The sequence below is a fragment of the Vanellus vanellus genome (genome assembly GCF_965231255.1).
Source record: "Vanellus vanellus genome assembly, chromosome: Z".
NCBI lineage: Eukaryota > Metazoa > Chordata > Aves > Charadriiformes > Charadriidae > Vanellus > Vanellus vanellus.
The window spans coordinates 31363949-31385227 of record NC_138908.1 but is presented as its reverse complement, the minus strand read 5'-3'; the positions used below and the strand labels follow the sequence as shown (position 1 = coordinate 31385227).

Genomic DNA, 21279 nt, shown 5'->3' with positions numbered 1-21279 from the left:
CGTGATGATTGCTGCAACACATCTAACCACAAAGCTCCTAGCAGGTAAAAGCATGATCCTGCTGTTGAGGCTTTGACTGTAATTAATGAGAACAGAGACCTATTGCTGTACAGAATCAATCTGTCGGTGTCTCTGTTGGTGAAAGAGGGTTTTCGGATGGTTTCCCTTATTTCCTGTTCTCAGGAAGCACGTTAAACGAGAGCACCATGCTCAGTATCAGAATGTGTAAGTACAAAGCAGTTTTAAACGTAAGCAGCTGTTCTCTTGATTAAATATAGTGGAATGCAATTTTTATATTTTCTTGCAGAAATTGGAGCTTGAAAAAGCTAGGCTCTTGATTTTCTTTAACATTTGATAGTATTAGGTACTGAAACCTGCTTCAGTACTGTATCTTAGACAAGAAACAGCTACTGTTGTGAAGCCTTTCTAAGGAATTTGTATGAGGAGAAGCCCATACTATATGGCATGTGCCAAACGTCTAAATGATCAGACTTGAGAGGTGGAAAAAGAGCAGTTAAATGCTCGAGTCTCAGATGCTTCTTTGGCCTCTTCTGTTTGCACAAGAATAATGGCAATAGGAAGGATTAGCTAAGAAGGTACTACTTGGGCCATGCTAAATCAGGCAGACTGCAAAGTAGTCTGCCTGAAGAGGAGCCATGTAGTCTTAGATACAAACTTGCTGCTTCCCCTGCCCTTTACTTGGGATTCCATGTTGTGATGCTTGAAGAGAAGCAAGTACCTCATACAGTTCAACATAGCCTAAGTATGTTGCTTTTAAGATGGGACCTAGATAAGTTCACTGCATACACCACTATCAAGAACTCTCGGTAAAACTACGTAACAATTTTTACGAATAAGAAACTTTTCCATGAACCGTTGTGTTTCAAGCTGTGTGTGAAAAGTCTTAGATCTCATGTGGCTAACATGTCTTTTCTCATTACTAATCCACTTCTAATAAATGTGGAGGCTATTCACAATTGGCACAAATAACTTACTGTTATGGTCCAGTACTGGAGATGAAATAGTACATTATCTGTACTTTTCAGTGCACTGTGATACAGCAATAGAATTTTCTGTGTAGGAACAGAATTTAACTGTTTCTTGGCTAAATTCCTGTCAGTGTATGACAGAATTGTCAACATGTAAATATATCTTAGTTTTCCTTTGTCAGTGCAAGTGAACACCATAACTCTGAGTGTTCTTTGGACTGATTAGGTGGAAGACCATATTTTGATCAAAAAATTCTGTTAATAAGAGCATTTCTGATCTGAAATGCTAAAACCTTCTCTTTTCTTTCCCCTTTTGTTACACCCCCTCCAAATCCACAGTGTGTTAGTGGTTTTTACTGTTTATGAAGATCTTATCGTACTTGTATTGCTGTTCTAAACTAGTGCTAGTGTGTTGTTTTTTTTCCATTCAGTATGTGACTTGAGTAGAAACATTGTCTCCCTATGAGCACAAGCATGAAAAATACTATGCCTGCTTTATTTACAGCTGAGACCACAGTGGTGGTTTCTTAATCTTGCATTGAAGGACTGAACTTGGAGCCTTGTGTAGTGGAATTCTTTTGTGCCCACACTCTGTAATATCTGTTCTCACTGGTGCTTTATCGGGCACCCACTAGCACTGATAACCAGCAATAACCTTTCAGTTATTACATTTTGCGTGTGCTTCAAAATATTTTCCTAATAAATATTGCGTAGTGTGGAGAGACAAGACATACAGAACAAAACTTTCTTGTGTTCATAGTGTGCATATCTTGGAGCTGATCTGGTAACTGATAACTCAAAATATCAGTTGCGAGCCATTATCTCCTTCCCAGAACACAACAGGCTGAGCTATGGGCTTGTTTGAGCACTATAGTGAAATGTGTAGCTATCACATGATGGTTGAGAAGTGACCTCTGGAGGTCATCTTGTTGACATGAGCAGGTTCTAGCAATACCTGGCCACCCATGGTCATATGCTGAAGTATATAATTGTCTTTTACAGTAGATACTAGGATATTTTCTACCTTCTTTTAAAACCTAAATGTGCAGTAAATGAAACCTTCTAGCTTTTTTTAAAAAAAAAAGTGTTGTGACTCACTATTACAGCACTAATAGTCGCATGTAATGTTTCAATATTTAGGATATGAAGACCTTTTTTCTAGCCCTTCCTTGATTCTCCCTGACCAGTCTTTTCGAAGAACAATTTTACTGTTTCTTATTAGAGATATGACATGCCTTCTTGTAATACCAGAAGATGTTATCAAATGTTGGTAGTTTTCTCGGCTAAAGCATAAAAACTACTTGGATAATATAATTGTGACTCCCATTATGCAGCATTTTAAAATTGAGTTTGTTGCAAGTGAAGGTTTTCTAGAGAAATAAGGATGGATTTTATATGAAGGAATAATAATATACAATTACAGTGCTATTTGCTGGATTGGAGGTACTGTTGTTGTGATTGTGAACATATTTATTAATCTGTCCTCTGTTTTAATGTTGTTGGTGTGTTTTTTTTTTCCTTGTTTCCTCCCCGCTTCTGAAGGTGGGTGAGTGAGAAGTGTGGAGAAACTTCTGGTAAGTGCAGCTGGAAACAGCAGAATCTGATGAGGGAGACGTTAATACCTAGAAAGAGTTTAGAGGTTTATTCCTGCATTTCTAGGGAAGTCATCTGAAGGACAGGTGCTCAAGGGTATCGGAGCAGGGCAGTATGTAGGCTCATTCTTTTCTGTCATGAGCATCAGGTGTACCCAAGTAGGATGAGGACTCTGATTAGAGGGCTTTCCATTTCCTTAGTTCTGGTTTAGAACCAGAATCAATAGATAATTCTGGTCAAAGGATGTGCAAGTCTCCCAAGAAGTTACAACTGTTAGTTCTCTTCTATCCTTAAGAGCTGCAGTTCAGCAAACTGGGTAATTCCCTGTTACGTTTCTTTTTGTCCTCTGTTTAATGTATATAATGCATTATATACATATACACACACAGAAAAAAAATACATACGTATATAACACATACATATCTATTATCTTTTTTTAACTTCCTTCTGGAGACAAGAAAACTTAAAAAAGCTATCTGTTAACAATAACGCTCTGCAAACTGATCATGCTTCTGCCTGCTGGTGGAAAGTTTATGCCATCCAGGATCTCCAGATGTGTTGCAGGTAGACCTATTTTTATGAGAATTTCATAATGCAGAGTCAGTGAGAGAAACACTGACGTGAATCTGTGCTAATGACCTTTGGATGAGGTTGACATAGTCTGATTTTTTTTTTTTTTTTTTTTTTTTTTATCTGTTTGTACGTTTACTGCTGATGGAAGGGGCTATGGATGATACCCTTCCTAAGTGACAGGTCTATAAATATTTCCTGTGGACTTTGTGCTGATGGTATATTGGTGTTATTATATCAGGAGGAAGAGGAATTTAATAAAGTATCTCACATTTAACTTTCTTACTGTGTCCCTTCAGCATGGAACATAAGTCTTGAAAGCATAATTTGGGTCCAGTCTGTTTTGTGTCTTAGTGAATGGGAGTTTTGCCCTTCACCTCATTGGGATTTAACCTCTAATTGCTTAAATGTTTTCTAAGCCCTCTGGGATGCAGGCTGCTTCACAAATACTGCTTGAGCTGGTTTGTTGAATAGTATTCTCTGAATGGTATTCAGGGTTTTTCTAGTATGTTCATTCTTTATACTTGTTGCCTTGGATAACTAACATACTTTGCTTAGAGTGCTGCAGTTTTCTTACAGCAAGTATAGAAAATGTTAGTTGAGTTTAAATGTTTAGGTGTTTGCCTGGCTTGGCAAACCAAAACTGCCTCTTGAAAAGCAAGCATGCAACAAGTATGTGTATTACACATACACTTTTAATAATATCAAGCAGTTAAGATTTCTATATTGTAAGGCTGAGAGTTGGATTGTAAAGAAAAGCCACAGGTTGCTCTTTGTCCTAGGGACTGATGTTTTCTGCATTTGTCATCCTTCCTTTTTGAACAGGCAAGAGTGTTTGGGAAGAGACTTCTCTTCCCTCCTCCCTGAAGTGCCGTTCTCCCACACTCCTTTCTACCAGCATCATCTTACAATGAATAGTAGAATAGTTTGCAGGGAAGTGAATTATTTATTTCCTGAAAAATTGATCAAATGACAGCCAAGTCTGAGCTGCAGGAAATGCTGTAGCTGAGACCAGTAATTTCTGGTAGGACAGATTAAGAAATAAAAATTACTGTGCTGTAGGAGTTGCTGCATTTGAAATCTTGTAACTCTTTCTCTAAAAGATCGCGTTTGTTTCTGAGGGCTGTAAAACTGATTCTTAAAAATATTTATTGCTCTGCTAACAATTTGCTCTCACTGAAGCAGAATACTTAAGTTGTCTGTGAAAGTTTGTTTTATATTCCTTGAAATCTGTGAGATGTGCCTCATTTAAGGAACATAAAGAAAAAGCTTAAAACTTCTGCATCATGTTTTAATTTTTCTGTTTGCACAAGCAGACGGGTTTGTTTTGGTTTTTTACAATGTATCAAGTGCCTACACTACTCTGTTACAATCTCATAAAAGATCACCTTTTTTTTTATTTCCAAGGAGCCCTTTGAAGATGGCTATGCAAATGGTGAGGAAGGCACACCAGCCGGGGAAGCAGCTGCCACTTATACACCTGATAGCAAAGGGGTGGTCAAGTTTGGCTGGATAAAAGGTGTATTGGTGAGTTTAATGTATTGTACTTCAGTTTCTTACAGCTATGATCTTTCTAATAACCTTTTTTGAAAGGGATAGTGATAGTGCTGTATAAAGAAAAGATTATGCGTGAGATGTGAAAAATGCCATAATTTTAGGAAGGTTTGCTCTTACTTCTACTGAATTTTAAGGAAGTAAATACTTTAAGACTTCAGGATTTTGAAGGGATTTTGGTTTCTTAGCACAGGTTTTACAATTTCCAAGAAGGAAAAAGGGTTATATAAGTATTCATATGCAGTAGAAAAACTGCATCTTAATCTTAAGTGACAAAGACACACAAATGGGGAGAATATACTTAATGTGTGTTCACTTTGCATTTTTAATGTTTTGGACTGAAGTGTTAGAAAATTTGATTTTTATTTATTTATATTTATAGAAGGAAAAAATCCTGTGTTGAGGAGAGTACCTACCTGTGTGTGGCAAAGCTTGACCAGGATTAAGTATTTAAATTTTGTTGAACTGTTACAAAAAGTAATCTTCTAAGCTGTGGAAGTCTTGACACTACATATGATATAGTCATGGTGGAAAAAATTGAATCTGTCCTCATTTGGAGTAGTGAAAAAATCAGGGGTGGCATGAGGGATTTTATTACAAATTCATATTAATTTATTTTTGATATTTGGGCAAAGAGAAACCATGATTAGTATGTGCTCTCCAAAGCTATAAGAATTTATAGTGGTGGCTGCAAATGCAACAGTTAAAACATGCTGAACTTGGCATTCAGAATACCTAACTTTAGTTCAGCAAGCTGCTACTGCATATTAGCAACTTCCTTAAAAGTCTTGAAGTAGCCATATTCTCTAGCTTGGGAGAAGGAGAGTGTCTGTGGTAGATGTGGAACAGGTATTACAGACTTCTGTTGATGTATCCCAACCAAGGACAGCGTTGTTAATTTTAAAGCAGGTACGAAGCCAACTTTGAATTTCTCCAAACCCAAATTCTGCATTGGACTATTTTTGAAAGCAACAATTCTTAGTATTAAAAAATTATGGGATAAATATTGCTGACCAATTTCTTCCAAAGTCTATTTAAAAGTTTCAAGGAGGGTGATCTCCTTTTCAGTGGTTTGAAAGTTGCAGTTAGTATTTCCTAGTAGGCATAAGCCGTCTGGGTGAATTATTTCCAGCTCAGGTGATATATATTTTGCAAAAGACTTGTTAAATCTCTGAAAACGTTTTACTTTTGTTGTTTGGAGAGGTTCTTGTCTCCCTTCTAGTCCTAATGACCAGCTGAACTTTTTGTAGGATTGATACTGTACTCTTCAGGTAAGAGAGAGCCCTAAGACCTGCTGTTAGTCATCTGTCTAAATTCTGTACAGTGCAAACTCTATTGAGGACCAGGAGTTTAAAATACAAGGCTAAAAGGATAAATACCACCACCCTGCCTCCATCCTGTTAGTGTGCAGCTGTGCCATAAGATACAAAAGTTCTAGGACTGGGAAGTTGTAGGGGTTGATTACTTTTTAAAAAAGAATAAATTATTTAGTAGGTTATTGCTTCAGTGCATTTGGAGTGGGGGGAGGGAGATTTGTGAGAAAGCTGAACTGGAATTGTAGACCTCACAATCATAGCAGACTTCAAAATGTTATTTTTAGTCATGTGTTCTGTAGTATGAATTTTGGATCTTAAATGTTGGGGTATAAATTATTTTTATTGTTCAGTCAAGACATACTACAAATGTCAGATATTGGATTACTGTAAATTTATGTTGAAGGTAGTTACTTTTTAATCATATTTAGGTCCCTTTTCATTTTTTTTAATAAAGCTTAAACTTTAATTAAAAAAATCTATTCTTGTGAAATAATTTGAAAAGCGGTGTGGAAAGACTGCAAGATAATTTTGACAACATTAAAAACTGAAATGAAGAATTAATGGAAATGACTGTAGATGTAAGACCTAACCTATGTAAAACTTCTGCTTTATCTTAGGTACGATGTATGTTAAATATTTGGGGTGTGATGCTCTTCATCAGACTGTCATGGATTGTGGGACAAGCTGGGATAGGTATGTGTACTAATGCTGTGATTTTGTTTCAGTGACTTTTAAACGTGATCCAAAAGAGGTGTTGATCCTGAGTTTACACTTTAAACAGGGGTAGAAAATGACCTTAACATTGGCAGTTTTTAAGTTAATTTACCCTTACCAAAGGTTTATGCAATATGAAGCTACTTAGACTTTTTCACTTTGCTGTAAGGTGTGTAATTTAAAATTGACATTTGTAAGTCTTCAGTGAACTGTAGAGATAAACTTTTGATCTCTGGTTATTAAAATCTGCATATAGACTGTGTAATATATAAACAGTTTTCTTCAAAGGCTCAACAGTATTGGACTGCTATGCAAAAGGCATGTGTTTCCTTGAAGCTCTAGGATACAGCTTTTACCCTGCTGATTAAAGAGAGCACTTACCCAGTTTTGTTTGTGTCCCAGAAACTTCTTGGTACAAAAGGGGAGTGAAGAAGCCTTTTGCGTGAATATGCAGAACCACACACAGTAAATTTGTGTTGTATTTGCAAGGCTAATTCTGTAAACCAAGTTAAGTCAAAGATTGTACATTTTAATACTGCTGAACTTAACACCTTTTTTTTCCCCTCATTTTCCAACAGGTCTGTCGGTCGTGGTTATTGGAATGGCCACTGTTGTGACAACTATTACAGGACTATCTACTTCAGCAATAGCCACAAATGGGTTTGTAAGAGGAGGTAAACCTACTTTCATAAAGCTTTTCAAGCTTTTGTGACTCTGAAGCATGCACTTTAACGATGAAACATCTAATTTATTTTTAATTTTTTTTTTAGCAAGAGGGAAAAAGCAGTATGGATGAGATATATGGAAGAGTTAGTTCTATGAGGAGCATAGTCTTCCCTATGTTCTGTGGTTGACTAAGCAGTCATGTACTTTAATTAAACACCAATAATTAGCCTACTAATTTGATTTGTCTTGTGACTTGCTGTTCCACTGTGGAAGAAATGTTATTCTTAATTTTTGGAATTATGAACATTTTTGGGACACCTATCCAGGAATGAATAGGGTCTTCATATTCTCCTGCATCTGCACTGGCTGGTTAAGAGTGTGCACGTGTGCTTGTATGTGTTCATGTCCTAAAATAAAACTTACTAATGAAAAAACACATCCAATAAAAGGATAAGCTTTATCTATATGAGAGTACACAGAAGAACATGTCCTTGTTCTATCATGGTTTTTTTTTTATACATGAAAGAAGTTCTCCAAACACTTGATGATCTGCAGCTTTCCTGAGAGTGATGGTTTTCATTCTTTCATGGTTTATGTACTGTTGTCAGCAATTCCTACAAAATAATTTTATAAGTGGTTGGTGCCTTTGACATGCTCGAGCTGCTTCATGACATTACAATACTGCTACCAGCAGAAAATGTGATTGAATTAAAATAGAAACTTATAAAATTCTTGTGATTAAGAATGAAGAGAAGAACCTTGCTATCACAAAGTAAATAGTCCCAACAGGAAGGGTCAGCTATGAATGCTAGCATTATGTCAAGCTTAGTTTCTAAATGCCCTTTCTTTTTTTAGATTGCACTATACAGACTGGACTTTCCTGTTCTTATGAGAGCCTTTTTTCTTTTTTTGGAGTCAATTTTGCAAAATAATACTTCATTAGAAAATTTGAAGGGCTGAATGGGAAGAACTGTAAAATGTTGTTCAGTTGTTCCTATGAAAATCTTACAGTAATGTAATATTTTTCTTACGTTAACATTCTCATTTGCAAAGTATGTCAAAGCTGGGTACCTACATATGTTTTGCACAAGAACTGTAATGCAGTGAAATTAAGGATTTCCTGTTGCAAATTTTTAATGTGCATTCAATTACTTCAGACTCGAGCTGGAGGATTTTGTTTCTTCTGGAAGGCTTGGCCTTAAATGGGAGGAATGTGCGTTTGCTGCATTTTTTTTTAATTTTATGCTTCTGTAATGCTGGAGATACAGTTTTCCACTTGTCACGTGGAGTTTGAGATGTTATTTTTATCAAGCTCAAAAATACAAAGAATAGGTTCTGAAGAAGCGTGACTGTGTGGTTGTTTTGAGAGTTGCACTGAAGAGCAGAAAATTCCCTTAACAACAGAGCTTTAAGAAACATCATGGATGTTTGGAACTTGAGTGGGTTTATTGCAGTCAACCTCACCAGTTTCTTGAGCTAAAGCTAATGAAAATGTGTAGTAATAGAACTATGTACAAATGCTTTGAGTAGTTTGAAATAAGAAGCCTGGTAATACTGCTGCTTGTGTTTTACAATTTTTTTTTTCGCTATAGAACTGGTTGCATAGCTGAATAATACGATGTGGTGCATGAGTCAGGTGCTTATTTCCAATTGCTGTCTTTTCTTAAAGACTTGAAATGTATTCCTGAAACTTCAGCATGCCTATCCCTAAAATACTGAAGTTTGGGTTACTTTCCAATACATCAGGGAAGATGCAAGAATAAATAGCAATTTTTGTGTGAACTTTAAATTGCTGATGTCTGCCTATTCTTGGGCTTTTTCATGTAGTGTTTTTTTTGTTTGTTTCTTTCTTTCAGGAGGAGCATATTACTTAATTTCCAGAAGTCTGGGGCCAGAGTTTGGTGGCGCCATAGGTCTGATTTTTGCATTTGCCAATGCTGTTGCAGTAGCAATGTATGTTGTTGGCTTTGCAGAGACAGTTGTGGAACTGCTCAAGGTATATGGATGATAGTGTTTATATTGATTACACTGTCCTTTATTCAAGTTTGAGCTGTCATTTAATCACAGAATCATAGAATGGTTTGGGCTGGAAGGGACCTCTAAAAGTCCAACCCCCCTGCAATGAGCAGGGACATCTACTAGATCAGCATGACCTGTCCAACCTGACCTCAAATGTTTCCAGGAATGGGGCATCTACAACCTTTGTGGGCAACCTGTTCAAGTGTTTCATTGCCCTCACTGTAAAAAATTTATTCCTTATGTCTAGTCAGAATCTCCCCTGTTTTAGTTTAAAACCATTACCCCTTGTTCTGTCGCTACAAGCCCTATTAAAAAGTCTGTCCCCCCCTTTCTTACAAGCCCCCTTTAAGTATTGAAAGGCTACAGTAAGGTCTCCCCAGAGCTTTCCCTTCTCCAGGCTGAACAACCCCAACTCTCTCAGCCTGTCCTCATAGGAGAGGTGCTCCAGCCCTCGGATCATCCTTGTGGCCCTCCTCTGGACTTGCTCCAACAGGTCCATGTCTTTCTTATGTTGGGGGCCCCAGAGCTGGATGCAGTACTCCAGGTGGGGTCTCACCAGAGTGGAGTAGAGGGGCAGAATCACCTCCTTTGACCTGCTGGCTACGCTTCTTTTGATGCAGCCCAGGATGCAGTTGGCATTCTGGACTCTGGGCACACATTGCCAGCTCATGTCCAGCTCTTTCTCCACCAGTACCCCTATGTCCTTCTTGGCAGGGCTGCTCTCAATCCTTTCATCCCCCACCCTGTATTGATACTGGGCGTTGCCCTGAACAGTTCAAAGACACGGAATGAGGTACAAGGTTGCTACTGATATATCAGTAGAATACTGCTGTAATTCAGTAGCTTTTTGGTAAAAAACCAAATTGTTGTAAGATGGAAACTTCCCATACTGTTTATCTCCCTGAAAAAATAACATGTATAGTTTGTGGTGAAGTCCAAGCTGGCCACTGAGAAGAGTGGCAATATAGATACACGACGCAGAATCTTCTTAATGCTGTTAACTCTTACTAGTGAGCTGTTTCTTGTACATGAAAGTCATTCATATTATGCTCATTTTCAAAGAGATTCTGCTTATTAAAACCAATTCCTTAATTTAAACACAGCCAAGTATTATTTGTCTGGATTTTTGATTAAATGGAATACTGAGAACAACTCAACCATACTTTTTGTAGCCGGGAAGAAGTTTGGAATATATTCAAAGAATTAAGAGTAATAGTGAACAACAAGTAAAATACATGTATGGGTGCAAGATGGTAGCAGTTGCCTTGCTGGTTAATCTAATTCTCTGGCAGTTGAAGACAGGCCAAGCTCTCTGGGGATGGGCTATGAATGGAAATGATCCTTTCCATTTAGAAGATTCAGTGATTTTAAAACAAGGCAGAAACCAAACTACTTGTGTCCATACAGGGAATTTAAAATGAATAAGTTGGGTAAAAAAGGTTAACTAGTAATAAATTACTGTCAGTATTCTGCAGCAGGGAAGATAAGTACTTGATAAAGTATATGACTGTGTATTTTTTTTTTTTTTTATTTATTAGGAAAATGGAATGTTGATGGTTGATGAAATGAATGATATCAGAATCATAGGGGCTATCACAGTTGTTATACTGCTGGGTATTTCCGTTGCTGGAATGGAATGGGAAGCAAAAGTAAGGAACTATCACTTTTCTTTTATTCTCTGCTTCATAATTTTGCTTCCATTTTCTGCCTTAGCTTTTCGATTTATTTTTAATGTATTTGGTGCACTCAGTATTGCATGCATGGTATGTTAGAAGTCAGTCAGTGGGCAGTTTTTATGTAACAGCTGTCTTTCTAGCAGTAGCATGTGCAGGTCTGGACAGCATTTCAGACCATAGACCACCTAGCTCCATTGGAAGCTTAAGCATATGAGAACCTAAAAACCAGTATCATCTACTCTTAATGACAGTGTCAAGTAGGTTAATGGTATTACCCTCTTCTGGGCAGCTACAGCACAACAAGAGAAGGTAAGAACATTAGCATTGGAATTATCCCTCACAGGGAACTTAGGTGAGCTCTGTAGATGGAAAATACAGGGCTGAAGCTGAAGCCAGTCTGAAATTATGTAGTTTCTGCTAACTCAAACCCAGCATTCTTACTTCCCCTTCCACTCCTTTCTGGTTTTGTTTTCACTTTGAACAACCAGACAGTGTGATGCAGTCACTAGGCCCAGCATTGAGGGGGGCCTGTGAACATTGGTGGTGATGACTGTGTAGGAGGGGGAACCTGCTTTCCTTATCTTGTTGTGGCTGCATGGTCTTAGGTCAGCTCTGTTTGTGGAAACAAACATGTATAGATCCTGGGATACCTTAATATAGAGGTTGCCTTATTTTCTACTCTGCATTACTAGGCAGTGTAGTTTGCTCACTGTTTCCTGCACCTGGTAGGCTTTTTCTGAGTATCTGTCCATGGTATGTTCAAAAATAATTGAGAAGAGCCTCACTTGGTCTCCCTTCCTGTTTGATATTTGGTTCAGAATAGCTCCTGTTTTCTGCAGTAAGATAATATAACAGGTTCTTATGCTCCTGCATCAAGATGGTGATGATATTCGTAATCGAAAGGAGAGAGGGTTAGGGATCATAGAAAAAGGAAATTAAGTGCATTACTTGGATCTACCACAGGGAGAAAAGAATACAGAAATTGACATTGGCAATTGTAAATTGAACAGCACACTTCTGTAAAAATTGTTTACCTTTCTCAGGTAGTCCTTCACTGTCTGTAACTTCAGTTTGTAACGGTATCTTTATGCACCCAACTTCAAACAATACTGTCCTTAATGTCAGCTGTTTAGTTCTTCCTTGGAATGAATTACTTATTAACCCTCTGGCTGCTGTTGCTTAAAGTCACAAGAAGTATCTTGCATTTTGCTCAGTAGCATGAGTAATTGTATAACAATAGCTTGCATAGAAAAATACCCCTGTTTAATGTTTCTATATCGAACCTGAACTGCGGTGTCATTGCACCATCAACCTTATTAGAAAATACGTAGTTTTCAAAAATCCTGTGCTCAGTGCAAAAGTCAAGACTTGTTGGCTTGGTTTCTGCATGGTGGAAGAAAGCTGGTAGGAGTGATGGTAAGCAACTGAACCTGTCAAACAAGCACTTCATGTGGGTTAACATACAGCTTAGCATAGCAAAACACTAATACTTCCCTCTTGATTAAAGTATCTATAATGTTCTCCTATGCCTTCTCCATGACTTAGAGAATGCCTTGGAAAATGGGACAAGGGGAATCTATAACAATGCCTTTGAAGTAGGTCTAAACACTAAGAGAGACTGGGATTCCAGGGAAGCCTGCTTAAAAAATGACTTTTCAGATTTTGTGATCTCTTACCACTCATCTCCTTGTGTGGAAGTCTTAAAAGCCCATTCTTTGTCTGAGACTTTGGAATGTGGGGAAGGGATTCAGAAAATGCTCTTAGCAGCTGGGAGAAACCTAGGTTTGCTACTGGATAAATCCACTTGTGGCAATTGCTCTGTTGTAACTTCATGTTGAATTCTCAGGGCTTCCTGAAGAGTTCTGTAAGCATCCAGCTGCATCCTTGCACCTCTCACCTATTCTCTAGGCTCGGCAAAGAAGAGATTTAAATATGATGCACAGACTAGTTTCTTCAGGTGCTCTTCTAACTCTGCTCTTGGTTGTCATGCTCTGTTTATTGCTGTACTACCCTGTTCTTTTGTGAGGCTGTGTGAACTGAAAACTTTTGTTTTGTAACAATCAGCAATGCCACATTGCTATTGAATATTAAGTTCTGATCCTAGGCATGAAAAAAAAGTCAAACTACAAATACCTTCCCCAGAGCCATTGGCATGTACCCTTATAAGGAATCAAATAACACAAAAGGTAACAGGGCAGTGTGGTGGTTTATTTAAACACAAAATGTGAACCATCTCTTCAATGCCTAGATTTATCGTTATTGACACTTTTGAGGCATTGGATGGCTTAATGTACTTCTTATTCTAAGTGTAGGGTTTATAATGGTTGTATTGAATAGTGGCAAAAACTTAGGTTGTCATGAAAAAAGTCTCAAGAAGACTAGAAATTAACAAGTAATTGTGGTAGTCTGCAATTTAGTTTCATAAAAAAAAAGGTTAAGAACAGGAGAATGTAACAAAATAATTTAGTCTGTTGCATAATCTACCAAACAAAAGCCATTTGATTCCTGATGTAATAAAATTCTTAGGAAATATCATGTGATAAGTATAAGGCAATACTCCCAGCATTTGTGTGCATTTAGCTCTTTTGTTGTGAATTTCTTTAGTCTAATCAAATCCCTTTCTCTTGGAAGCCTCGTAGAGAAAATCACTTTCTTTAGTGTTTTGTTCTTAGATGTATAACTTTGAGGGGTACAGTACTAACAAATTATCTTTTGAATAGATGTTAAGCTTACAAATTATTCCTATTTCTTTATTAAAAATCGCACTACGTGTTCTCTCCAGCTTGACTTATTTATTTGTGGAAAATAAACTGATAAGACTAAAGTGAATTTGGAATCAAGTAAATATTTGTATTTTAGAACAACATGGAAGCTTGAAATTGTGAAAAAGAGCAAGTTCTTCTGTCTGATTGGAACTATTTTGTTTCAGGCCCAGATAGTTTTACTGGTGATCCTCATACTTGCTATTGGAGACTTTGTCATAGGAACATTTATTCCTTTGGATAGCAAGAAGCCCAAAGGTTTCTTTGGTTATAAAGGTATGTTGTGACAGTTAATATTGTAAACAATACTTTTGCAAAGAGGAGACATGCTGTCATAATTAAGTTAAACATCTAAAATAGCTTATAGTCCTATTTAACTATAGAGACTTTTTTCCCCGATTCTTTCGAACTTCTGCAGTTTTTTTTCCTTAAAGCTATTGGGCCAAAACTTGATCCTGCTTGCTTAATGTGGATTATATTAAATTTAAAAAAACTGGATGATGCTGTAAGTACTTTTTCTGGTTTTAAAGGCTATTTAATTTTACTGTGATGACTTTCATTTTGAGTCAAAGTGAGGAATTAGGATTTAAATATTCTACACTTAATTTTAAGAAAGCCATACGGCTATGACTTACAGCTTTTTCATGGAACCAATAATGGGTGGAATGAGATAATACTGTAGCTTCTATATGAATATTCATAGACTTAAATCTTTTTCTACAGCTGAAATATTTATGGAGAATTTTGGACCAGATTTTCGACATGACGAAACTTTTTTTTCTGTATTTGCTATTTTCTTCCCTGCTGCAACTGGCATACTCGCTGGTGCCAATATCTCAGGTGATCTTGCGGTGAGTAGTGAATTAGCAAATCTTGCTCGCAAACACTGAGTGTACGTTTATGTGTGTCATCACTGTCTACTGACATTTTTCTTTCAGGATCCTCAGTCAGCCATACCTAAAGGAACGCTGTTGGCCATCTTAATTACAACATTGGTTTACGCAGGAATTGCAGTATCTGTAGGTAAATAGAGAATATTTTTAACTTTATCCTTTCACATTCATTCTGAGGGTGTGTTTTGATATGGTTTACGTAATTCATTATGTAAAGTCATTACGTAATTGACTTTCATGCGTGGGAATTAACAGCCAGAGGTTTCTAATTTTTATTGCTTGAGGTTCAATTCTCAGCCAGTTTTATGATTTCCTAAAATGAGTTATTTTTCTAAGACTGGCGACTGCTTCAGACTAAAGATGACAAAAGACTTCATATGGGTATTTCCTCATTTGTTGCAGTTATTTGTGTTAAAAGATTTATAATTTAGCAGTGGGATAATCTATGGATTAGAAAAATGCGTTTTCAGAAAATACTCACTGAGGCTGTATTGGTTTGAAGGTGATGGTAGTCTACTACTTACCTGAAGTGAATTGTGGGATTATCAAACAGCTCTTTGGTGAGGATACATGAGCAGTAATTCCCCAGTAGAGGGAGGAAAGTAGTACCTTCATCTGGCCAGCCCATTTTTAGAAGTGTTGTCATGTTCAGAAATGCTGTCTGTTTTATTTTCTTGTGGAAAGAGGAGAAACAATCGTAGACTGATCCGAGTCTTGTATAACCCCTCTCTTCCTGGTTTATCCCAACCCCGTAGTGGTTTGAAATTCTCTGTAGAAGGTGCCTTGGGGTTTGATGCTCTATCAGTTTTGCTCTAGAGCACCAGTGGCCAACTAGGTTTTTCCCATCCATAAAATGATTTGATTCTAATAACCTTAAGAACATGAGATTGTAATTGTATCTCACATATTTCTTGCTTATGATTGGAAATGTTTTCATTCCTGTCACATATATTAGTTTCTGGCAGCAGTGATCAGTTTTCTTACGTGAAAGACCTTGCCTTATCTTAGCTGTGCTGCCTTTTGAATGAAATTCTCATTTATAAGAGTACCATTGATCTTAGCACTAATGACACTTCCTTTCCAAAGATACCAATCTTTCTAGTTTGCCTCTATTGGCTAACATTGTACTGTAGCTCTGCCAAATAGTTGCTCTATAGTGATTGTGCTTTATGCAGCGTAATGACCTACATTTATTTCCTAATTAGATTGACTGCATAGTCGTCTGCTACCAAATTTGAATACTTCAGAACTTGAACCCACATGAGAGCAAAATGCTTGTTAATATTAATTTGTTAATGGAATAGTTTGATCATCTTTCAAACATTAAAAACCTCATTTCTCATATTGTGCAAGGAACAGTTTACAAAACCAAGTAAACATTAAATTTTGTTGCATCAGAAATGTCCTGCCTTATTTGCATCCTATAACTTACACTTTGTTAGAAAAGGCCAGTGCTATTGCAGAAGTCAGAGTTTGACATGAGTGAATTTCAGCTTTTCTTGCGGCATTGGATCAGGAACTGGACAAATACAAATACTTCTATTCCTTTCCCCGCTGTAAGTTTCCAGAGTAGTGGTAAGCAAATCATTAAAACTTTTGAAGGGGCTAGTAAACGTCACTGAGTAGTGATGTCTGGGGAAGATGATGTTCTGAATTTGGCTCAGTACTTGCATGCTCTGTAGTAAGTAAGAGGGTTAAGAAACTGAGTAGAGGAGGCTCATAAGAGGGAAATTGCTAGTCCTACTGCTAGAGCTAGGCAGCCTGTTTCAAAAAGATAACAGCTGTGAGGAGAAAGTGTGCAGGTTCGTATTTTATCAAGGGACTAATGCAGATTTGCAGGTGGCAGGATGAAGATTGCATAAACAACTTTGATATCAAAATTCATGAAAGACATGTTTCAAAGAACAATATTTACTGCTTTAAAAACAAGGGAAGCTCTAATAAAAGAAACCAAAATTCTGCATAGGGTTAAGACACAGGGAAGGAAAGCAGTTAATGAGAGCCTAACTATCTGCTTGTAGCACCAGAGAAGTTAAGCACTCTCAACTGCAGTCTGAAGGACTCAGGGTAGTATCTCTGGAGTTCTTGCTGATTGCATATAGTTAGGAGGTAACTCGATATAGGTGGTCTGTTAAACTTCCCAGGCTTATAGCATGGCAAAACTTTGGCAGGAACATGCTTATAAAAGCCTATGAAAAGGTGAAATTTTTTTTTTTTTTTATGGAAGGAAGACCCAGAGGTTCTTAGGGAAAAAGTTGCCAGAATCTTATAACTAAATAAAACTTTTCTGAAGGAGGATTAAACAAACTGTCTGGACTCTTAGTTACATCTAAGTATTTTCTGCTGAGAATTTTCTGCTGAGAACCCAGCTGGCTTCTGTTCTGTGTTCTCTCATAGTAAGGCTGTTGTTAAGTTTGCTGATAGTGCCATTGTCTCCATCTGTCATACTTTGATTCTGTGTGTGAAAGACCTGCCAGCCAGCGGGATCTGAATTATGAAAAAGGGAATGAGGAAGAGGGTGCACTCTAGCTATTTAATGGGTTGCTCAACTGAATGAGTCTGCCACTGCAATCTGTTACTAGTTCAAACATTTGTAGATAACACTTTTTTGGTAAGTATATTGTCACATCCATTATATACTGCTTGAATGAAATGGCTGTGCCAGATACCCGAGTCGTGGAAGAGAAGAAACTTTCTCATACAGAGCTTTTAATCCCATTTAAAGCAGAACAACACCAAAAAACCCAGTCCCTCCACATACCCACAAGAAAAGCATAAGACAGGTGACCAATACAGAAAACTTTTACTTATTAGGCCCAATTGGTTAAATTTCAGGAACTGAAAAATAAATCTGAGAAGTAGAAGGATTAAGTAATATCCACCAACCAGGACCAGGTGTTACTGTGGACTGTTAATCAAGTTCTAACGGCTCACAGGCAATCTAAATATGGTATAGGTATTTAGGAATTAATTTTCCCAGTGAAAAAGACAAATTACATAGATAACAGGGATTGTTATTGGAGAAACTTAAGCTTGCAGCACATCTGTTCCCTCCTTCTTATTTTGCAATTAATTTAGGTCCTCAGTAGTCATGTGGTTCTGTTCCCAGGACCTTCTTGTCATTGAAGTTCCTAAAAGACCAAATTAAGGGAATTCTACTTGCTACTGCTCTGTAGACTTCCCTCTTCTCTTTCCCTTTCCTTATTTAATTCCTGTTCCTGGAAATACTTGCCTGTGTCCAAAGAATTTGACTACATCATCTATTAAACCATAGAATGTTACATAATATTTAGTCTGCTCTGGTTTGTCTCCTTTCTGAGATAAAAAACCTTGAAGGAGAAGACTTGCAGACTTCTTAGTACTTTTTAGTTTTTCTTAGTATTTAAGGGCTGAAATGCTGTGTCTTCAGCATTTTCTTGACCAATGAAATTGCAAATAATCATACATGAATTGAAGACAGCAGTTTAAGTGATGAACTTCATTATAAGAAATGTGGTAGGAATGGGACTGTGTAGCTTTGTTTTTCACCAAGAAAACAACATAAAATATCACAGTCACATAGGAGGTGGCTTGTTTAAGCATTGGAAAATGGCTTGCAACAGGGTTTCATGACAAACTACGTAATTTTTTTGAACACCTGAGCCATACTGACTGGAAAAGAAATAACTGCAACACTATGCACACCTGTCTATACACATCTGTACATGCACTACAAAAATGTGTACCTCTAGGAAAATTGACAAAGAGAAAAACTATAAAATCAAGTGATGGTGCATAATACTAACCTCAGAGCTATGTGGAAACTCATAGTTCAGAGAAATATGTTGAGCTAAAATTGTGCTGTTAAGCTTCTGCAAGTCTATTGACATTGCTTTCTTCTGTGCTAAAACTTTTCTTTTTTTATTAGACTAAGATTTACTCAAAAACTGAAGATACTCTCAGAGAAGAGAGCATTTAGTTTGCTTGTTTGTATTTGTTCTCCTTAGTGAAAATGGGCTTAATACTGAAATCTATTAAAAATGTAAATGCCATATTTTAATGTTGCTCTGCAAGAATACACTTGCATAAAAAGAGAATTGAGCTCAACACGTGTACATAAGTTCAGGTTCAGTCTGTTAATGCCTTCTTTTTTTTTTTTTTTTTCTTTTTTTTTTTGTGATTGTGTCTACTCTAGGTTCCTGTGTTGTTCGAGATGCCACAGGGAACGTTAATAACACCATTGTCACTGAGCTGGCAAATTGCACTACTGCAGCTTGCAAATTAAACTATGATTTCTCATCCTGTCAGACAGGATGTCAGTATGGGCTGATGAACAATTTCCAGGTATAAAACTTCCCTAAATCTGTTTATTGGCTTTTGTGTTTGTTCTTTTTTTTTTAATTGCATATTAAGAAAAATCATAGGCTAAAAAAGCCTGTCTCCATAAATATAAGGTTTATCTGGAATAGTTAAGTGGTACTCTCTAGCTAGTATGTAGAAAAACAACCTAACTATACTAAAAACTTCGGGTGTTTATACACAGGTGGTACAAATATTTACTCTTCTTCTGAGTAAACTGCTTAGGTTAGGTGGTGGGACTGCAACTTTCTCTCTTTAGATATCTGAATGTCATCATTCAGTGATGTGGATAGAAGTACTTGTTGTTCAACAGTGATGCATAGTAATCATAGGTAGCCTGTGTCAATACCTTGTTCCTTAATTTTTTAAGTTTCTTAGAAACTAAGCTGACTTCTTAAGAATGTTTTACATATTTGTCCCAGTATCCTCTTTAATGGTAAGAATGTTGGGAGTTTTCATAAAACCTGATGTTACTGCATTTAAAAATCCTCTAGAAGTCACAGGGTAATTCATAGTCTTCAACTTTTACTTCACAGGTAATTGGGATGTCCATGAACTATTGATAGGGGTTTGAAAGAAACCAAGGAGGACATACTTACTGCCAATTGACTTAAATTTGCTTTGTAGTAGTCCGTCTTTGCCCTAGATTTTTCTAATAGGCATGCAAAAAGCTGGTTAGAGATTGAGCTGAAATCCAGTAATGAAAAAAGTGTCTGGCTTGTGGGTTTTCATCAGAAGTACCTGTGGTACACATACTCCTTACTGGAACTACTTATGTATTAGGCTGATAACCTTACCTGCAAAGCTGGGTGGAAAACCTGTTTTGTACCTGTTGAAATAATGTTGCAGTACAGACCATTCTATTAGAGTAAAATACTTTTTTTTTTTTTTTTAATGGAATAGTTTGAGAATCTGTGTGGTGTTACTTTGTTCTGGTTTAGAGAAAGTCTGTGTTTAGAAATACTTCAGAATTTCACTTGTGGGAGTAAGCATTGTGCAAAATCTGGTTACTTCCCTCATTTGTTTAAGCTCAAAAGAACCCAGTATATCATCAGATATACAGCTGAGAGTAGTGTAGAACTGGTTTCCTCTGATTGTATCTTCAAGTCCTAACGTTGGTAAGGTTGCTTACTGTAAATGTTACTTGTAACTCTAATAAGTTAGTCAGTAATGTTCCAGTTTCTTACTGTTTGATCTGAAGAGTATTTCTAGCTCCCAAATTATACTTGCATATACTCTGTGGAAAAAGTAATGTGTTCCGAATAGGAAAAGTCACTTTCAAGGCCAGGAGCTGCACAGAGAATGCCGTGCCCATAACTTATGCCGCCCCTCTTTTTGTTAGGGTTTTGAAAACTGTCATGGAGACTGCACAGCATATCTGGACAACCTGCTGCAGTGCTTAGCCACCTTCTCTGTGGAATGTTGTTTTTCCAACACACAGTTGGACTTTCCCGTGCTGTTTGTTTTTTCTCTCATCCTCACAGCTCTTGCTGTGCTTCTCTGAGAAGAGTCTGATTCTATCTTCTCGTTTTCACGAGGGGCTGTCTACATAGAGATAAACTTGTCCATTTTCTAACTGAACTGCCCTCAACTTAGTAACTCTGGTAACTGTAAGGAGACTTTTTTTTTATGTGCAATTCACTGTGTTTTGGGGGTGGTAAGCTTGTGTACCTCTCAATCTCTCCATACAAATGTAACTTCCTTCTGTAGGTTAAATGAGTGAGAACAAAGACTTCACAAACATAAATGAATCCCTAAAGATTGTGTTATTTGTCTTACAGTTTGTAAGCATACAGGTTGAAAGTGCCGGCTTACTCGCATGCACAGCCTGATGACTTACTTTATCACTTCGGTACACTTTGTGCTGCATTCAGTTCTTCTGGCAAAGAATTGATTTGAAGTTAGTGCTTAGGCAGCTCAGGTTTTGGATGTGTTTGGGCAGCAAATGGTTCACTTGTAGTATGATTTACTGATGGAAAGCTTAGATGAAGCTAAGAAACTTAAAATGTGAACAGTTGGTGAGACAGACTTAATCAAACTTGCACAGTAAGACCATCTTTCTGTTGTAGTCAGTGCAAATGAATTGCAGGTCCTTGCAGGCTTCAAACACTTCGCTGCTCAGTGTCAATGACATTTCTGTGCCCAGGCTATCACCTAGTAGAAGAGTAACTTCTGAAACTTGTTTTGGG

The 21279-nt window shown here is 37.2% G+C and overlaps 1 protein-coding gene across 2 annotated transcripts in view; it reads left to right on the top strand.

Annotated features, from left to right (window-relative positions):
- SLC12A2 (solute carrier family 12 member 2) overlaps positions 1-21279 on the top strand; it is a 63871-nt gene that overhangs the window by 11986 nt on the left and 30606 nt on the right. For both annotated transcript variants that reach the window (XM_082497110.1, XM_082497111.1), the window contains exons 2-10: positions 4560-4679; positions 6640-6715; positions 7315-7410; positions 9259-9398; positions 10960-11070; positions 14027-14135; positions 14583-14710; positions 14798-14882; positions 18927-19075. In XM_082497110.1, coding sequence (XP_082353236.1) covers positions 4560-4679; positions 6640-6715; positions 7315-7410; positions 9259-9398; positions 10960-11070; positions 14027-14135; positions 14583-14710; positions 14798-14882; positions 18927-19075 — 1014 coding nt within the window. The remainder of the gene's footprint in view (positions 1-4559; positions 4680-6639; positions 6716-7314; positions 7411-9258; positions 9399-10959; positions 11071-14026; positions 14136-14582; positions 14711-14797; positions 14883-18926; positions 19076-21279) is intronic.